The sequence below is a fragment of the Triticum dicoccoides genome, chromosome 7A (genome assembly GCF_002162155.2).
Source record: "Triticum dicoccoides isolate Atlit2015 ecotype Zavitan chromosome 7A, WEW_v2.0, whole genome shotgun sequence".
NCBI classification, from domain to species: Eukaryota; Viridiplantae; Streptophyta; class Magnoliopsida; order Poales; family Poaceae; genus Triticum; species Triticum dicoccoides.
Genome location: NC_041392.1, coordinates 735,356,282 through 735,374,522, shown reverse-complemented (window position 1 = coordinate 735,374,522; position 18,241 = coordinate 735,356,282). Strand labels below are relative to the sequence as shown.

At 43.9% G+C, this 18,241-nt stretch overlaps 1 protein-coding gene and 1 pseudogene across 2 annotated transcripts; one reads left to right on the top strand and one right to left on the bottom strand.

Annotated features, from left to right (window-relative positions):
• Positions 1–5,055: 5,055 nt before the first annotated feature.
• On the top strand, positions 5,056–13,711 carry LOC119330946 (epidermal growth factor receptor substrate 15-like 1). 2 transcript variants are annotated; one of them, XM_037604097.1, is made up of 14 exons: positions 5,056–5,234; positions 6,113–7,382; positions 8,105–8,323; positions 8,423–8,646; positions 9,123–9,197; positions 9,572–9,643; positions 10,063–10,161; positions 10,248–10,319; positions 10,410–10,524; positions 10,900–10,968; positions 11,066–11,378; positions 12,080–12,197; positions 12,287–13,414; positions 13,453–13,711. In XM_037604097.1, the coding sequence occupies exons 1-13, from the start codon at positions 5,112–5,114 to the stop codon at positions 13,400–13,402; spliced, it is 3,885 nt and encodes a 1,294-aa protein (XP_037459994.1). In that variant the 5' UTR covers positions 5,056–5,111; the 3' UTR covers positions 13,403–13,414; positions 13,453–13,711. The 2 variants fall into 2 exon arrangements, with proteins under 2 accessions (XP_037459994.1, XP_037459993.1); XM_037604096.1 differs by having other exon boundaries at positions 12,287–13,711.
• Positions 13,712–14,862: 1,151 nt separating this feature from the next.
• On the bottom strand, positions 14,863–16,156 carry LOC119334112 (annotated as a pseudogene).
• Positions 16,157–18,241: the final 2,085 nt, after the last annotated feature.

The window sequence follows — 18,241 nt, the reverse complement described above, 5'->3', positions numbered from 1 at the left end:
GTCAATCAAAGCAAGATAAGATGCATAAAAGATAAACATCACATGCAATCAATATAAGTGATATGATATGGCCATCATCATCTTGTGCTTGTGATCTCCATCTCCGAAGCACCGTCATGATCACCATCGTCACCGGCGCGACACCTTGATCTCCATCGTAGCATCGTTGTCAACTCGCCAATCTTATGCTTCCATGACTATCGCTACCGCTTAGTGACAAAGTAAAGCATTACAACGCGATTGCATTGCATACAATAAAGCGACAACCATATGGCTCCTGCCAGTTGCCGATAACTCGGTTACAAAACATGATCATCTCATACAATAAAATTTAGCATCATGTCTTGACCATATCACATCACAACATGCCCTGCAAAAACAAGTTAGGCGTCCTCTACTTTGTTGTTGCAAGTTTTACGTGGCTGCTACGGGCTTAAGCAAGAACCAATCTTACATACGCATCAAAACCACAACGATAGTTTGTCAAGTTGGTGCTGTTTTAACCTTTGCAAGGACCGGGCGTAGCCACACTCGGTTCAACTAAAGTTGGAGAAAACTGACACCCACCAGCCACCTGTGTGCAAAGCACGACGGTACAACCAGTCTCGCGTAAGCGTACGCGTAATGTCGGTCCGGGCCGCTTCATCCAACAATACCGCCGAACCAAAGTATGACATGCTGGTAAGCAGTATGACTTATATCGCCCACAACTCACTTGTGTTCTACTCGTGCATATAACATCAAACCATAAAACCTAGGCTCTGATACCACTGTTGGGGAACGTAGTAATTTCAAAAAATTTCCTACGCACACGCAAGATCATGGTGATGCATAGCAACCAGAGGGGGGAGTGTTGTCTACGTACCCTTGTAGACCGAAGCGGAAGCGTTGATGCAACATAGAGGAAGTAGTCGTACGTCTTCCCGGTCCAACCGATCCAAGCACCGTTACTCCGGCACCTCCGAGTTCTTAGCACACGTTCAGCTCGATGATGCTCCCCGGGCTCTGATCCAGCAAAGCTTCGGGGAGGAGTTTCGTCAGCACGACGGCTGGTGATGATCTTGATGTTCAACCGTCGCAGGGCTTCGCCTAAGCACCACTACAATATGACTAAGGAGGGGGACACCGCACATGGCTAAGGAACGATCACGAAGATCAACTTGTGTGTCCTAGGGTGTCCCCCTGCCCCCGTATATAAAGGAGCAAGGGGGGAGGTCGGCTGGCCCTATGGGGCGCGCCAAAGGGAGGGGGGAGTCCTCCTCCTAGTGGGAGTAGGACTCCCCTTTCCTAGTCTAACTAGGAAGAAAGAGGGGGAAGGAAAGAAAGGGAGAGGGAGAGGGGAAGAGGGGCCGCACCCCCCCTCCCTAGTCCAATTCGGACTCCCCATGGGGGGGGGGCGCCACCTCCTGGGCTGCTGCCCTCTCTCTCCCCTTAGGCCCACTAAGGCCCAATACTTCCCCGGGGGTTCCGGTAACCCCTCCGGCACTCCGGTTTTCTCCGAAATCACCCGGAACACTTCCGGTGTCCGAATATAGTCGTCCAATATATCAATCTTTATGTCTCTACCATTTCGAGACTCCTCGTCATGTCTGTGATCACATCTGGGACTCCGAACAACCTTCGGTACATCAAAATACATAAACTCATAATGAAACTGTCATTGTAACGTTAAGCGTGCGGACCCTACGGTTCGAGAACAATGTAGACATGACCGAGACACGTCTCTGGTCAATAACCAATAGCGGAACCTGGATGCTCATATTGGTTCCTACATATTCTACGAAGATCTTTATCGGTCAGACCGCATAACAACATACGTTGTTCCCTTTGTCATCGGTATGTTACTTGCCCGAGATTCGATCGTCGGTATCTCAATACCTAGTTCAATCTCGTCACCGGCAAGTCTCTTTACTCGTTCTGTAATACATCATCTCACAACTAACTCATTAGTTGCAATGCTTGCAAGGCTTATGTGATGTGTATTACCGAGAGGGCCCAAAGATACCTCTCCGACAATCGGAGTGACAAATCCTAATCTCGAAATACGCCAACCCAACATGTACCTTTGGAGACACCTGTAGAGCACCTTTATAATCACCCAGTTACGTTGTGAAGTTTGGTAGCACACAAAGTGTTCCTCCGGCAAACGGGAGTTGCATAATCTCATAGTCATAGGAACATGTATAAGTCATGAAGAAAGCAATAGCAACATACTAAACGATCGGGTGCTAAGCTAATGGAATGGGTCATGTCAATCAGATCATTCAACTAATGATGTGATCCCGTTAATCAAATAACAACTCTTTGTTCATGGTTAGGAAACATAACCATCTTTGATTAACGAGCTAGTCAAGTAGAGGCATACTAGTGACACTCTGTTTGTCTATGTATTCACATGTATTATGTTTCCGGTTAATACAATTCTAGCATGAATAATAAACATTTATCATGATATAAGGAAATAAATAATAACTTTATTATTGCCTCTAGGGCATATTTCCTTCAGGTAGTACAAGAGTAGATCTACCATGAGATCGAGGAGGCTAAACCCTAGAAGCTAGCCTATGGTATGATTGTTGATGTGTACGTTGTCCTACGGACTAAAACCCTCCGGTTTATATAGACACCGGACAGGGTTAGGGTTACATAGAGTCGGTTACAATGGTAGAAGATCTGCATATCCGTATCGCCAAGCTTGCCTTCCACACAAAGGAAAGTCCCTTCCGGACACGGGACAGAGTCTTCAATCTTGTATCTTCATAGTCCAGGAGTCCGGCTGAAGGTATTGTCCAGCTATCCGAACACCCCCTAATCCAGGACTCCCTCATACACCCCCTACCACGAATGGTACATCTACATGGCAGATTAGTAGAAAATTTTTCCATGACCTACTACTCAAGGGAAAAACTACCTACAAGAAATTTTCCATTGTACACTACAAAGAGCCTTCATATAAAAAGAAATTTGCCATGTTTCAGGAAAAAAAACAAATACCAGCAGGAAATTGCCATGGTTCAAGAAAAAAAATACCTACAAACAAGAAATTTATGATGGTCCACTACAAAAAGAAAAATACATACAGGAATATTTGCCATGATTCACTGAAAAAACTATAGGAAAATTGTCGTAGTCCAGGGCAATTTCAATGATAAATGTTATCTAGATCATGGCAAATTTTAAAAAAAGATTATACTTGTTACATGGCAGAAATTAAGATTTATTTTCTCTACAACAATGCCATTATTTTTGGGAATTTCTAAATGGTCACATGGGAAAAAAAATCCAGGATTTGTGTTATATGAAAATATGGCAACTTAAAAAAATGTCCACAAGAAAAATTTAGGCATTTTGTTTGGATAAAACATGTTTTCTGTATAAGGATATATTCTTTAAAATCATGGCAACTATAAACTTTTATTTTAAATTCCCTTTTTTTAAACATGGCACCTTATAAATATGTCCTGTAAATAATGGAAAGTATAAGTAAAATGAATAAAGTAACCATGTACAAGCATCTTGAAATTGCGTGAAATTTGACAAGGAAGAACATGTGAGGTGACACCCGAACCAAACAATCATGTGAGGATGTGTTGGCATAAATTGCTACCACGACCATCATCGACGAGTCTTGGCGCACAGGTCATAAGGCCCGTCGACTTCTGGCCATCTAACAAGCCATCTTTGTTCCCCATCTTCTACCCCATCCCAGCACAAAGCAAACACCCAGGAACACCTTCTTGCCATGTTAAAAATGCCATGTCTATTTAAAATCTACTGGCATGATAAAAAGTTGCTAGGAGAATACACACTTCTTGCCCTGTTATAAAAAAGCCAACTGTGACGTTTATACTAAAATTCACATACATAGTCCCAACTCCCACTGGAACCACTCAAATTGTATGTAACACCACAATCCTTGCTTTAAAACAACTAAATGAAGGGGAATCGCTGGTTCAGAACACCGCAAAATCCTGCAACCATGCTAGAAACACAACTAAAATGGCGGCGTGCACCTCCTCGTCGCAACACAGACACATATATGCACATCACAACGCTAGTGGCCTCTTACTCTCTTCGAGCAAAAGGGGCAAATGGAAGACGACTCGTACCTCGCTGGCATGGATGACGAGGAGCAACTACGACGATGATGTAGATAGCGCTGACGCACGTACGAATTTCAACAGTCAGAGCCTTATGGACGCCACACTAGGAAGATGTGCATCTGTGGGGAGGAGGCAGCCCTGCGACAGAGCCAACCACACCAAAGGATGGAGAGGTCGCCACATCGTGCCGGGCACCAGTGAGGAGTGGCAGGGTACGGACCAGATCTTGAGCTCGTGGAAGAGACGTGGAACCGGAGCTCATGCGCGCGAAATGAAGAGCGGTGTGGTTTAGTCGCCGCCTTGCAGCTTAATTTGGGGGATAAATGAATAGATGATGACATAAGCGAGTTAACCAGGGTAAAAAAAGCGAAAGTGTTCACGCTTGAATTCAAGGGGGCAAACAATTAAGCCGTGTGTTTGCCATGCTGTCCCTGTCGAGATTCGTGTCCGGCATCTGACGGTCATCGCCGCATCGCGCCAACGACGAGCCGGGCAAATCATTTAAATCTTACCAAATTATATGACCAACAAGGGTTAAGGGCCAGTTCTTTTGGGCGATTCTACCAGAATCGCCCCCTCCCCAGCTTCTCCCAGAATCACCACTCCATATGTTTTTTACAATCCTAGATAATTAGACCTTAACTAGATAGGATTGTAAAAAAAATATGAAGTGTCGTTTCTGGGAGAAGCTGAGGAGGGGGGCGATTATGGGAGAATCGCCGAAAAAAACTGCCCCTTAGAAGTACAGTTAATTTTGGAGATAGGCCCCCCAAACTCCAGCGAAATCCAACGGAGCCCCACCAACCCCCCTCCCAACTGATAATCTTTCTCTCTCTCGCTCTGTCGCGCATCTGACATTCCCCGTCACCACACCGCCCTCCACACACACAGCACCCGGGGCGCACCGCCGCCCCCCCGATCTCGCCGCCGCCGCCGCCGGCGACCCACCGCCCGCCGGGCCCGGCGCGTCTCCCGCGCCTCCTCCTCCGCCGGGGCGGGGCGCGCGCGATGGAGGCGGCCTTCGACGCCTACTTCCGCGCGGCGGATCTGGACCGCGACGGCCGGATCAGCGGCCAGGAGGCCGTCGCCTTCTTCAAGGGCTCCGGCCTCCCGCAGCCCGTCCTAGCTCAGGTACCCCCAGATCTCACCTCACACAACCACCTCTGCGTTTCCCCAATTCCACGCTGCTCGTCTCGGTTGCCGGCGATCTCGGCCCCTCGGACCGCCCCCCGGCTCGAATTGCCAGCTCTTCGGCTTGGGGGCTCTGAGTCGAATCCGCCGCAGTTTGCAGCTCCCATTGGGCTGTCGGCGCTGAGATTTGGATGGCGGGGCTTGCTAGGCTCGTGCTTTGATCTGGCTCTGTGATTTGCTTGCTCTACAGCTTGCTGGCTACCGACTTAGGGAGGGGAGCAGCTAGCTAACTAGAAGCACACTGGTTTTACACGGCTTAGGAATTGGGAGCAACTGGGGTTTGGGATACAGATTTTGAGCTACGGACTCGTTCGGGCGCTATGCTTCTGTGATCCTAACCGAGATTTAGCACAGTGCTCAGCTTAGTTATCTTTGTACTTCCCGCATTTCCTTGGAGAAGCTTGAGCTGTGATTTGGTCAACATCTGGTGCTCAAGTGCTAGCTGAAAGAAATGGATGTGGGTCAATGATTTTAGTTGTGCAATGAGTAGCAGCTTTTAGAACCTAGTCATCACAACTACCTATGGCAGGAAACAGTATGGTTTGATTATTAGAAAGTTGAGCCACACGTCCCAAAGTATATCTACTCGATCATGCTTCTTGTTAGCATTTGAAATACTGCACTTGCAGAACTTACATCTCAATATTGGGTGAATAGACTTATCTAAAGTGATGAATTCAGTTGGAACAGATGATATGTGAAATGATGCTAAAGCTACTTACCTTGTACCTTCAGAGATGCTTGTCACTGTCTCATTGTGCATACTTGGCCTTTTGCCTACTGGTACTAATTGCCATTTGCTTCTTTTGCTGGTGCAGATCTGGACATATGCTGACAAAAATCGGACTGGGTTTCTTGGGCGTGAAGATTTTTTCAACTCGCTTAAACTAGTGACAGTCGCACAGAGTGGCCGACAGTTGACACCGGACATTGTTAAGTCAGCATTATTCGGTCCCGCTGCTGCAAAAATTCCTGCTCCCCGTATAAATATCCCAACCGCAGCTCCTCAGCCAAATAGTGTCACTAGCCCCCCGCAGCCGACTCAGGCATTAGGTCCTCGTCAACAGACTCCAGTTGTAAATGGATCACAGGGCCCTCCTGGTCCTGGATCATCATTGAATCCACAAGTACCCCAACCGGGTAATCTTGTTAGGCCGCCACAACCTCCAAGTGCAAACACCCCACAAGTACCCCAACAGGGTCATCCTGTTAGGCCGCCACAACCTCGTGCAAACACCTCACAAGTACCCCAACAGGGTCATCCTGTTAGACCGCCACAACCTCCAAATGCAAACATCCCCCCTGCTCAGGGAATTGCGCCAAGGCCACCTGTAGGAGGTGGTCTAAGTGGGCTAAATCAGACTGGTTCAACGACGGCAAATCTATCCACCGATTGGTTCAGTGGCAAGAAAAGTGCAAGTCCATTGGGAGGTACTTCGCAAGCTCCAGTTAGAGGTGCTTCTCCACAGGTGAACCTTGGCACCGTGGGAATACCAACACAGAGTTCAACTCCTGCAGCCCAGACACCGGCTATTACGACATCTGTAAAGCCAAACCCAACAGATCTAAACATTCTGTCTTCACAACCAGCTGTTAATGACTCCAAGGCATTGGTTCCCTTAGGAAATGGATCTCCGTCCAACTCAAGTTTTGGGGTTGATCCTTTCTCTGCAACTCCACAACCAACGCAAAATTCATCTTTCCCCCATGTTTCAAATGGCTTGCCCGGTTCTACAGCCCATGGCCCAGCTGCTGGACCTCATCACCCCCCTAAGCCAATGCCACCTGGTCCTGTGCAGGGTATATCATCGTTGCCTTCTCATATTGGTCAGGTGCCACCAAACCAGCCAGCTCCTAAGCAAAACCAGTTTAATAGCATACCGAGCACTCCAGGACCACTGAGTGCTAACATCCCTGGTGGACAAATGCCTACAAATCAAAAACAGTTTCAGGCCCCATGGCCCAAGATCACTCAAGCAGATGTCAGGAAATATATGATTGTATTTATTAAGGTAGACAGAGATCGAGATGGGAAGATCACTGGTGAAGAGGCAAGGAATCTGTTTTTAAGTTGGAGGTTGCCAAGAGGTAGTGTTTCTTCCATGTATATTTACCATATTTCCCTCCTGATACTGTGAATGATGGACTGTGTTCTCTTTTTGTGTGCCTGTGAACTTGGTACATTCCATCTAAGCAAATAACTAGGTGATGATTATATGCATAGTGCAGCGTGCAAAAACATCAATCTGTTTATATAAGTGCAAATTCTAGTTCGAAAAAGGAATTCTGCTTTTGCAGTCATTCCTTGACTTTTTTTTTCGCCATGAAAATTGCCTTTTAGGCGACTAATTAGTTTTTTACACTTTTTTTTTCAAATTCATTGGCTGTTGGTGCCATGCTATTGCTTGCTGTCGTTAGACATCTTTTGCATGTACTTATACCTACAAATATGTATTTATGTTATTAACCTACTCAGATATTTTCTTTTGCTACATGCAATTTGAATTGACATATTTGATCATGTTTTATCCTAGCATCCATATCCTACTATTTCTTGATAGTGAAAGATGTGTTTTTATATTTGCATGACATTGTATTATTGGAGTTTAGTGCCTCAGAGCACCAGCACAATCTTATATTGTTATTGTTGATGAATAAACTGCCATCAGATATTCAGATAAATACTGTCTGTTTGTTAGCTTGTTTTCCCACTGAAAGTTACCTCTGATGCTCAAATTCTCTCTGGACATTGGTTCTTATTTATTTCCTGCCAATAAGTTTCTAAAATTTCTGCCCCTCTCCACTTATAGAGATCTTAAGGAAGGTGTGGGATTTGTCCGACCAGGATAAGGATGGGATGCTGTCTTTCAAGGAATTTTGTTTTGCTGTGTACTTAATGGAGAGGTTCCGAGAGCAGCGACCACTTCCTGATGTATTACCAGATGGTATTTGGGCGGAGGGAATTTCACTACCCTCTACTGGCCAGTTTGCAGAAAACCCTAGTGGCCCGGCTCCTCATCAAAGTGCTGGTATTTATCTAAAGAAACTGTTCTGTTCATTCTTTTGAGCACTAACTAATGAGATACCCCCCTGTCACTGATCTGGTTTTTGTTGAATAATTGTTGTAGGGTTTGCAAGTAGAGCAATGCAAGGACCACATCCTGGAATGCCTCCTTCATCTGTGAAGCAACAACATCGAAGGCCTCTTCATTTCGATGATGATACTACACCGACTGAACCACAAAAACCTAAGGTCCCAGCATTGGAGAAACATTTGGTTGGCCAGCTTAGCAAAGAGGAACAAAATGCACTCGAAGCGAAGTTCAAGGAAGCTTCAGATGCCGATAAAAAGGTATTTACTCATCACGCTTAATTAATGAAAATATTTTTGGACTTTTCACATTTAGGATACTAGAAAAACAAAAGTAAATCCAAATTTATTTTGATTTGGCTCTCCACAGCTGGGTTCTTGTTCAATATTTTCCATTCCATAGTTCACGAGAACTTAAACTTGAAAAATTAAATTTCTGAAGTTTTTTCTTGAACAGCTCAGGCATCACATACTTTTTGAAACTTATCATGGTAGTGCAGGTAATAACTAAGATGTTTAAACCAGAATATATATTAACACTATAGTAATTAAATCATGTTCGGGTAAGTGTTTCACAGGTTTGAATTCATATTCTCATAGATTCATGGAAATGGTGATGCCATTAGACTTCCAGCTAAATTATCTTGGGGCAAAAATGCAATGTGGATTTGCAACATCATACACGCATTTAGGCTGTCCTGATGTGTAACATGAACATGTTTTAAATCTTTATGAAGGTTCAAGAGTTGGAAAAGGAAATACTGGATTCCAGGGAGAAGACTGATTACTATCGCACCAAGATGCAGGAGCTGGTAAGTACTCTATAGCAATATATGCCAATATGCCTTACTATGTAAATGCAAACATATATTCTGAGTGCAAGAATTAGGTCCATCTATATTGAGAAGCATAACTATTTGTATGTTTAGGAATCTTGGCGAGGTCTTTGTTGATTCAATTCTACTTGCATTTCCCATTTTACTCGTTTAGCTGCTGGTATAGCATTTCCATTAAATGATGTGATGTTTTAGAACTATAAGCTGCAGCGTACCGTCTTATACCAATTAGACATATTCATCTCTACCATTTAACTATAATACTTGACACCTAATATCAGCTATTCATATTTGCAAGTTGTATGTGTTCATGTGATCATGTCTGACTTGATTTCTTTATTTTTCCCTAGATTCTCTACAAGAGTAGGTGTGATAACAGGTTTAATGAAGTCTCAGAAAGTATGTCTGCTGATAAGCGAGAGGTAATGTTTTCTGTAATCTTGATTAAGAAAATGAGCTATGCAATTCATTGTTCTGCCTTTCTGGTGTAATTTCTAAAGTGTGCACTGAAGCAAAAGATAACTACATTGTTGTACTGTACTTTTGTACTGTTGTATATTGTGATACATAACGTAGTACATGTGCAAGCCTCCAGTCATCGCATGCTCTTGGAACAACTCACAGTATCCAGCTTCTTGTTTTGGGGGAATTATAAGTTAGTATAGTAAGAGCCAGAAAGATAGTTTGACGCATTCATGAATCGTGAACTGTGTTTTGTCTGTCATATAATGTCTCTTGTTGTATTATGGGCTTATGGCATTTAATTAAATAATGGCAACCCTTTGTAGTTCTTATAACAAGTTGCATAAATCTCATATTTCTTGATCAATACTGTATTCAGGTTCAATCCCTTTCGGCGAAATATGATGAGAGATGCAAGAAGGTTGGAGATGTGGCATCAAAGCTATCAATGGACGAGGCTACTTTCCGTGAGATCCAGGTATACTTGTGATTTTATCCCAGTAAATGATAAAAAGTTAGTCTTGAGATCTGGACAGACCTCATTATTTCTCCTTTTGCTCACAGGCGAAGAAATTGGAAATTTATAATTCTATAGTTAAGCTGCAGAAAGGGGATGGAGATGACGAGAAGCTTCAGGTTGGCCTTTTGTTATTCAGTATCTTTCATGAATGTGACATTGTAATGTTCTGAAACTATTGTCTGACGATCTTTTTACCTTGCTTATAGGAGCGGGCTAATCAGATACAATCTGAACTTGAAGAGCTCGTGAAATCTTTAAATGAACAGTGCAAGAGATATGGATTGAGAGCTAAGCCAACTACTTTAGTGGAGCTTCCTTTTGGTATGTGCTATTATCGTGTTTAAATTAGATTTTAACATAAGTTTCCATGTTAGTAAGTGTTTTTTCTCTTACTGGTTTTGTTATCTTGTTTAAATTAATCTTGTACCTTGATTTTCAGTTTGTCTGGTATGAATTGAGCTAAAATGAATGCTAGTGCATTCTGCCCACTGCCCAGTATCATAATATTTCTGTTAATGAAAGCAATGTTTACTGCTTCTAGTTTGTCTATTGCATCAGATAGAATGTGACATTCATCACAAACCAGTTTTGCTGCTAACTTGACTTGCTCTTCATTTTCAACGGGCATTGTACTATTTGTGTTGCTTGGTTGCCTTACAGAATAATGAATGATTTACTTTCCCATCTCATTTTTAGGTTGGCAACCTGGAATACAAGAGACAGCTGCTGTTTGGGATGAAGAATGGGATAGATTTGCAGAAGATGGTATGCTAGCTTGATTATATTATCATCTCCTTTATTCGATGTGTTACTTTAGAGCATTTGTAGATTTGAAACATCATATTCTGCTTTCTTTCTCCAGGGTTCTCTATAATCAAGGAACTCACAGTCGAAGTGGAGCCTCCTGCTGTAAAAGAAAGTCATCCTACTGTTGAAGATGGCAAAGTTTCTAGCAATGGGGTATCGGCAGCTACATCAACAGAGAAAGAAGACAGCAAGACCGATAAAACTGCTGCTGCTGAGCAGACTGTAGAACCTGAAGCAACTGGTTCCAACGGCAAAGCAGAATTAGCCAAAAATCCTCCAGTTAGTCCTGCAAAGAAGGCAAAGGATGTTCATACTAATGAACCATCGGGAACAAATGCCGACTCACCACGTGCTGCTGATAGTATCAGGTATAAATTCCATCTCTCTTTCCATTTTACATGAAATATACACCTGGCTCTTGCTAAAAACAAGCACAGTCATTTGTTTCTGCAAATCATTTATTTGATTAAAACAAGCGTAAGCTCTCATGTCAATTTTGTTGGTGCCTAAAGGTCACAAGTTTGAGCTGAAGTTATGTTATGAAGACCAGTTGCATCTGCTATAAATTTAACCTTGCATGTGCTCCCCTTTACCTAATATTGTTAATGGAACTGAAATAAGCCAATTCAAACCTTGAAAACATATGCTGCTTGATGTAATATACTCCCTCCGTCCCATAATATAAGAACGTTTTTAACACTACCACAATATAAGAACGTTTTTAACACTACACTAGTGTTAAAAACGTTCTTATATTATGGGACGGAGGGAGTACAAAACATTAACAACATGCATGAGACTCCTTTGTGCTCAGACATGCATCCTCTCAATGAAATACTCCCTCCGTTCCTAAATATAAGACCTTCTAGAGATTCCAATATGGACTACATACAGAGCAAAATGAGTGAATGTACACTCAAAAGTATGTCTATGTACATCCGTATGTAGTTCGTATTGAAATCTCAAAAAGGCCTTATATTTAGAAACGGAGAGAGTAATACTTTGATAAACACCTTTGTTGTTTATTTTTACAAAAAAATACTATCTTATTGCATGGTAAATTTGACAGCAACGATGGAGCATCTTATTCCCCTGTTCGTGGAGATAAAACCAATAACAGACATTCTTGGGGCCCATCTTTTGATCATGGTGATGATAATGACTCCCTATGGAACTTCGGAGATAAGGTCAAGCTCTCTTCATGCTTTCCGTGGCATCGTGTCATGTTGTATAAATATTTTCTATGTAGCACTGAACTCTGCAATCTGTTTTGCAGGATGGTGAGAATGGTGATTCAGATCTATTCTTTGGGCCAGGAGGTCTTCCCCCCATAAGGACAGGGGGTTCTACATCTGCTAGTGCTTTTGGCAAGGAGCAGAAACCGATGTTTGATTCTGTCCCAGGCACTCCAATGGAGAAGCCATTCTTTGATTCTGTCCCAGGCACTCCACTACAGAAATCCGTCTTTGATTATTCCGTCCCAAGTACGCCGATGCAGAATTCATCCTTCGACTACTCTGTTCCAAGTACACCGATGCAGAAGTCGCTCTTCGACTCTTCTGTTCCAAGTACACCGATGCAAAGATCACTCTTTGATTCTTCTGTGCCCAGCACGCCGATGCAGAAATCACTGTTTGATTCTTCTGTTCCAAGCACACCAATGGGGAATTCATTCTACGACTCTTTCCCGAGCACCCCAATGCAGGGTTCACTCTTTGATTCTGGTCCAGGCAGAGTGGAATCTCCTACGGCCGGGAGCACCTATGGCGGCGGTCAGCAGAAGGGATTCTTTGACTCTTCCGTTCCAAGCACGCCGATGTACAACTCCAGTTTCTCGCCAAGGTACAGCGAAGCCGGGGACGACAGCTCGTTCGACACCTTCTCCCAGATGGACTCCTTTGGCGCGAAAGACAGCACTTCGTTCGGGCAGCCGCGTGACAGCTTCTCACGGTTCGATTCCTTCGGGAGCAGCGCCGAGCTTGGCAGCGGCAACGACGCATTCGGGAGGTTTGACTCTTTCAGCAGCAATGCTGATCAAGGCGGTGGCAGCAGCTTCATGAGGTACGATTCCATGAGCAGCAATGCCGACCAAGGCGGTGGTAACAACAGCTTCATGAGGTACGACTCCATGAGCAGCAACGCTGAGCAGGGCAGCGGTGGCAACAACAGTAGCAGCTTTATGAGGTACGACTCCATGAGCAGCAACGCCGACCATGACAGAAGCAACGTGTTTGCGAGGTTCGACTCGATGAAGAGCACTGACTCCCATGACCAGGGCTACTCCTTCGACGATGACGACCCTTTCGGCACCGGGCCCTTCAAGCCGTCCAAGCCGTCGACAGAGACCTCCAGCCCGACGAGACATGGGACCGACAAGTGGAGCGCGTTTTGACAGGCACCTGTATTATATAGAGGTCATGATGTGTGTGTTTGTGCACCTTACTGCATATATATATACACGTACAAGGAAGGGCAAGACATTTTTGCTTGGGAGGAGAGGGAGCTTGCTTGTGTGTTTGCTTTGCGTTTGTTGCTGTTTATACCTAGGGTCGGGTCGGATCGGATGTTGGTTCAATTGCACATGTTTGGCTGGGATGAATCGTGCTTATAAACATTCTTTATACCTTGTATTATACAAGTTATCGTCAGTCGGTCGGTCACTTTCAGTGGATATTGGGAAATTTCCGAGTTTTTTCTGTCCCATGTTTTTGTAGCATTGCTTTTGTTTCCTTTCATTCTTTCTTCCTTGTGTACGTCTGCTCTTCACTCAGAACTTTGCTTGCTGTGAGCTGAAGTATTTGGCTAGTGACTAGTGATCATGTAATCTGTCAATATAGAAATTTATGAGATCACTTTTTACGATGTTTTTGGATTCTTTTTGCAAGGATTGTTTTGGAATCTGGGGTCATGTTTTGCTTGCTCCCTCCTTGGGTGAGTCCTTGGTTATCAGAATCAGCTGATGGTTTACTGCCACTTTTTTCTGTGGCTATGGTTGTTGTATCCTCGTATATCTTCTTACGACAATGATATGGTTCTATGATATGATCCTGGCACATCGGATTTTCGTAAACCGTTTACTAATTTGTTCAAGTTGACTGTACTTGCGCGTATGACAAGACCGTGATCAGTTCCATGGATGAAAACCTGAAAGGCTTTGCTGTCCACCGATCATTTTCAGATGTGCCTGGTCGTGCCGAAAATCGCGGAGCTCCAGTTTGAGTGCATAGATACAACAATCAAGACGGCACAATCGTATCACCATCGAAACTTGCTGGATTTCCCAAAATGAAGAGAAATGTGGCCCACTGACACGCCATGTAATCAAGTTACAAACCTTCCATCCAGAGAAAGATGACCTCTTCAACAAGTTTCTGTCCACACCAAAAAGGCAAAAAAGAAGCAGGAAACAAAAGGCTCTTGCAAGGTACAACCAAATAACAAGCTGGTGAAACTTGCGAGTTACAACCAAATTGCACACCGGATAGTAGAAAAGAAACAGCCTATGGAAGAGATACCTAATAACATTCCAGCAGCAAGAAAATGCTTTCGCTCAAAGGGCACGACCAAGAGCGAATCGCCCATCCGAACGATGTCATCTGTGCATCTTAACCATGCCAAAACTAAAGTAAATTGGGGAGGCAGGGAGGAACAATTATAAATAGGCAGTTCTAGGTAATACCATAGGTCGATACTCCATAATTCGGAAGCTTAACAAGATGGTCAAGACATCATAGCAAGCACCGAATGTTTGACTGGCAGTACAAGTAAGAAGAGCCAGGAACAAACGGCATGCTCTCAATCCAAGGGAAAAGCAGACCAGGAGCCATGGTCATTCAGGAGAATGGAGGCTCCTCAATCCTCATCTTTTTCTTGCATCGCATCATGGCCTGGAATCGGAACAATGCTCTCCTGGAGGCGGTGGTGAGTAAGCAACATGCAGTAGTGGCTCTTTCCAATGTGCACAATGCCTAAGAACTTGCCATCAACATCGCAGCGCAACACATGTTTTCTGTTAAACATGATCAACAACTCTCGCTTGTTAAGCACAGCCATATCGTTCAACAACCGCACCGTGGAATCAGATGATATTCTCGGTTTCTTTTTGGAAGAAGCCGAACAAAATTTTCTTGACATGTCAATCCGGTACTCAAAAGCCCATGTTCCAGCCTCATAATCCTGCATCACCCAGACATCCATAGAAGTGGACCTGGGGGTCGAGCCGCCCCAGAAAGCAAGTGTCCCCTCCATGTCGAACAACTTCCTACAATGGTACGGCTGAGTGGGACCGCGCATCCATCGGAATGACTCTGATTCCGTGTCGAACACAATAATCTCTCCGCCGCCTACCATAACATCACTGGCGCTATAAGGACGCCAGTGGAGGCTGCCGCGGTGGTGGACCGGTGGTGAACAGTCGGATGAAAAGCGTAGCTTGTTCAGTAGCTTCTGTGCCGCAGAAGGCGATGAGACCGTCGGCATGCTGACTCTGACATGCCTCGGCTTGTCGGAGGATCCCACTGTGACAATGTATAAGCTGGATTTAGACAAGTCAAGTATATTCTCCGGTTGAATGGTGGCAGTAGAAACCGGCTATGGTGTTGTCTTGCCTCTGAGGCTGCGGCAGGAGAGCACGCTTGCGGATGACTGGGTTGCAGATGTAGAACTGGCATCCCCGAGAGACGATGAGGAAGCTATCACACGTGCCTCTGAGGCAATTCTGGGAACGGTGCTCGGAGCCTGGGAGGAAGGCCCAGAGTTGTTGATGGGAGGCTCCGGCACCGGCTTCTAGAGAAACAACGACGAGGCTGGCGGGCCGCCCGTGCCCGTCGACGATGGGGAGCGACGGCTGGCGGCGGCGGTGCTCGAGCACGAATGCAGGCGTGGACGTCGCGCTGCGCCACGACGTGCCGACGTCCTTGGACGGCAGCCTGATGAGTATCTTGTCAATGATCTCCTCCGGCAGATACTCGAGCAGGACGGGATGCTCGCAACTGATTGTAGTCACACATTTGACAGTGCAACGTGAATGCACTTGTGTGATTGTGAATGCAATTGATTGTGCCCTCCTGTTAGTCTAAAAAAAAGAAGGCGGCGGAGAAGGTCAAGGTGGCGAGCTGGACCGATACTGGATTTTCCTCCCGTGCATGGTCCTCTGTACAATACCACGTATGCTCTGTGAGATACACCTAATAATTGTCCTAGAGCATTAATGGTGGAATAGTGATACATGCAACAGTCATCCCCTGTGCGTAATCAATTATCCATACAAAAGCCAACATTTTATTTTCTTGTGAGATATTCATTCGTTGATAATCTTTTGAATAAATACCTCATTTTAAAATCTTCTTATATATTTGAATTCTTGACAACGTGGCCTTTAAAACAAGATCAATCATGAACATATTTTCATATAGTAGCCTGTTGTGAACAGGAAAAAAGAAAAAGAAGGACGCATGCATGGCATAAAGTGGATTGATAACTGATGTGGTGATATGAGGCTATTAATGCGAATGGTAGATACCAGCTACACGTATACGAGGAAGGCTACTTGCATGCACGGATCTCCAGCAGAACCAACGACGCATGGGAGAATAGATTTTCTCGAGCCGGACCCCCTTCTCTTCTTCCCTTCCCTTGGTGAGAGCTCGAGTGAGTGAGTGAGGACGGGGAATTTCCGGACATGGACCATATTTTTCTGCTTTGGTCTCCCCTCCCAACTGGGCCCAGTAAATCATCCGGCCGGCCCCAAGCTCCCTCAAGGCCCAAGCTATCCGGGCTGTGAGATGTAGCACGTTTGGGCCAGCCTATTAGCGAGTTTTGCTCGCTCGGTCTCTGCCTTCGCTCCAGGGAAGTGACTAGCTTCGGACTCGCTGAAGGGCGAGCGAGCTGGGCCTTCAAATACTCGCTCAGCAAGTATTTGAAAAAAATGTTGACAAGTGTTTGAAAAATGTTGATCATGTATTTCAAAAATATTGAACAAGAATTTGAAAAAACGTTGATCATGTATACGAGAATGTTGAACAGGTATTTATGTTTCCTAAAAATGTGTATAGAAAAAATGTTCACCATGTATTAAAAGATGTTAAATTTGCATTGGAAAAATGTTAGACATGTATTAGAAAAATGTTGCTGACATATAATTTTTTTTAGAATAAATACCAAAAGAACAAAGAAAACCAAAAAGAAACAAAAGAACCAAAGAAAAATGAAAATGAAAATAAAACCAAAGAAACAAATGCATAAAAAATGAAAAAAACGAAAAAAGCATTGGAAACCAAGAAATAAACAAAAAACCGAAGAAAGGAAAATGCGTAAGAAAAGGAAAACCGATAAAAACAATGAAAGAAACAAAGTAAAACAAAAAAATGGAGAAGAAATAAGAAAACCAAAGAAAAAATAGGAAAAAGAAAAAAACCAGGAGAAAACCGAGTAAAAATAAGGAAAAAGAAAGAAAGAAAAGTAAAAACAGGAAAAAAGTAAATAGGGTAAAACCCAGCTTATTTTCCTTCTAGTAGGACGCGCTCTACACAGTGAACAACAATTTGTGTTTAGTGTACTGGCTCCCCGCTCTGGGAAGCAACTAGTTGATCCTAGGATCGATCCCTCGCTAGCACCATTCATTGGGAAGTAACGCACATTGGAGTCACTCAACATGAGACTTCCCTCTCGTCTTGCTTAATGCAAGATGTAAACGCTAAGTGGAAGTGACGCACATTGGAGTGGCTCAACGCGAGACTTACCTTTCGTCTTGCTTAATTCGAGATATAAACGCTGCAGGGAAATGACGCACATTGGAGTCGAGCTCGAAGGTGTCGTGGTTGTAATTTTCTTTCTTGGCTGTAGGAGCGTCCTCCCAGTCGTAAGTATTGGGCCGGCCAAACTTCCTAGTTAGTCCCCCTTTTTAATGTTCATTTATACATTTTTTTGGCCGGCGCTCCTATAGCAAGACCTTGATTGTGCATAGGCTAGCGTTCTGCTATTTTTTCAGTTTTGTCAGGTCACTGTCTATGTGGATTGTACTGATCTTTACTATATGAATAAGACACATATTACCATGGAAAACAAATACATATTTAACATTTTTTTATAATGTTACACACATTCTTTTGAAGCGCGTGACATTTTTTTACTCTTTCTTTCTGAATGCTATAAATACTCTTTAAAACTATGGTAATTTTTTTTACACCAGGTTAACATTTTTGAATTTTTTACACCGCGTTAGCATATATAA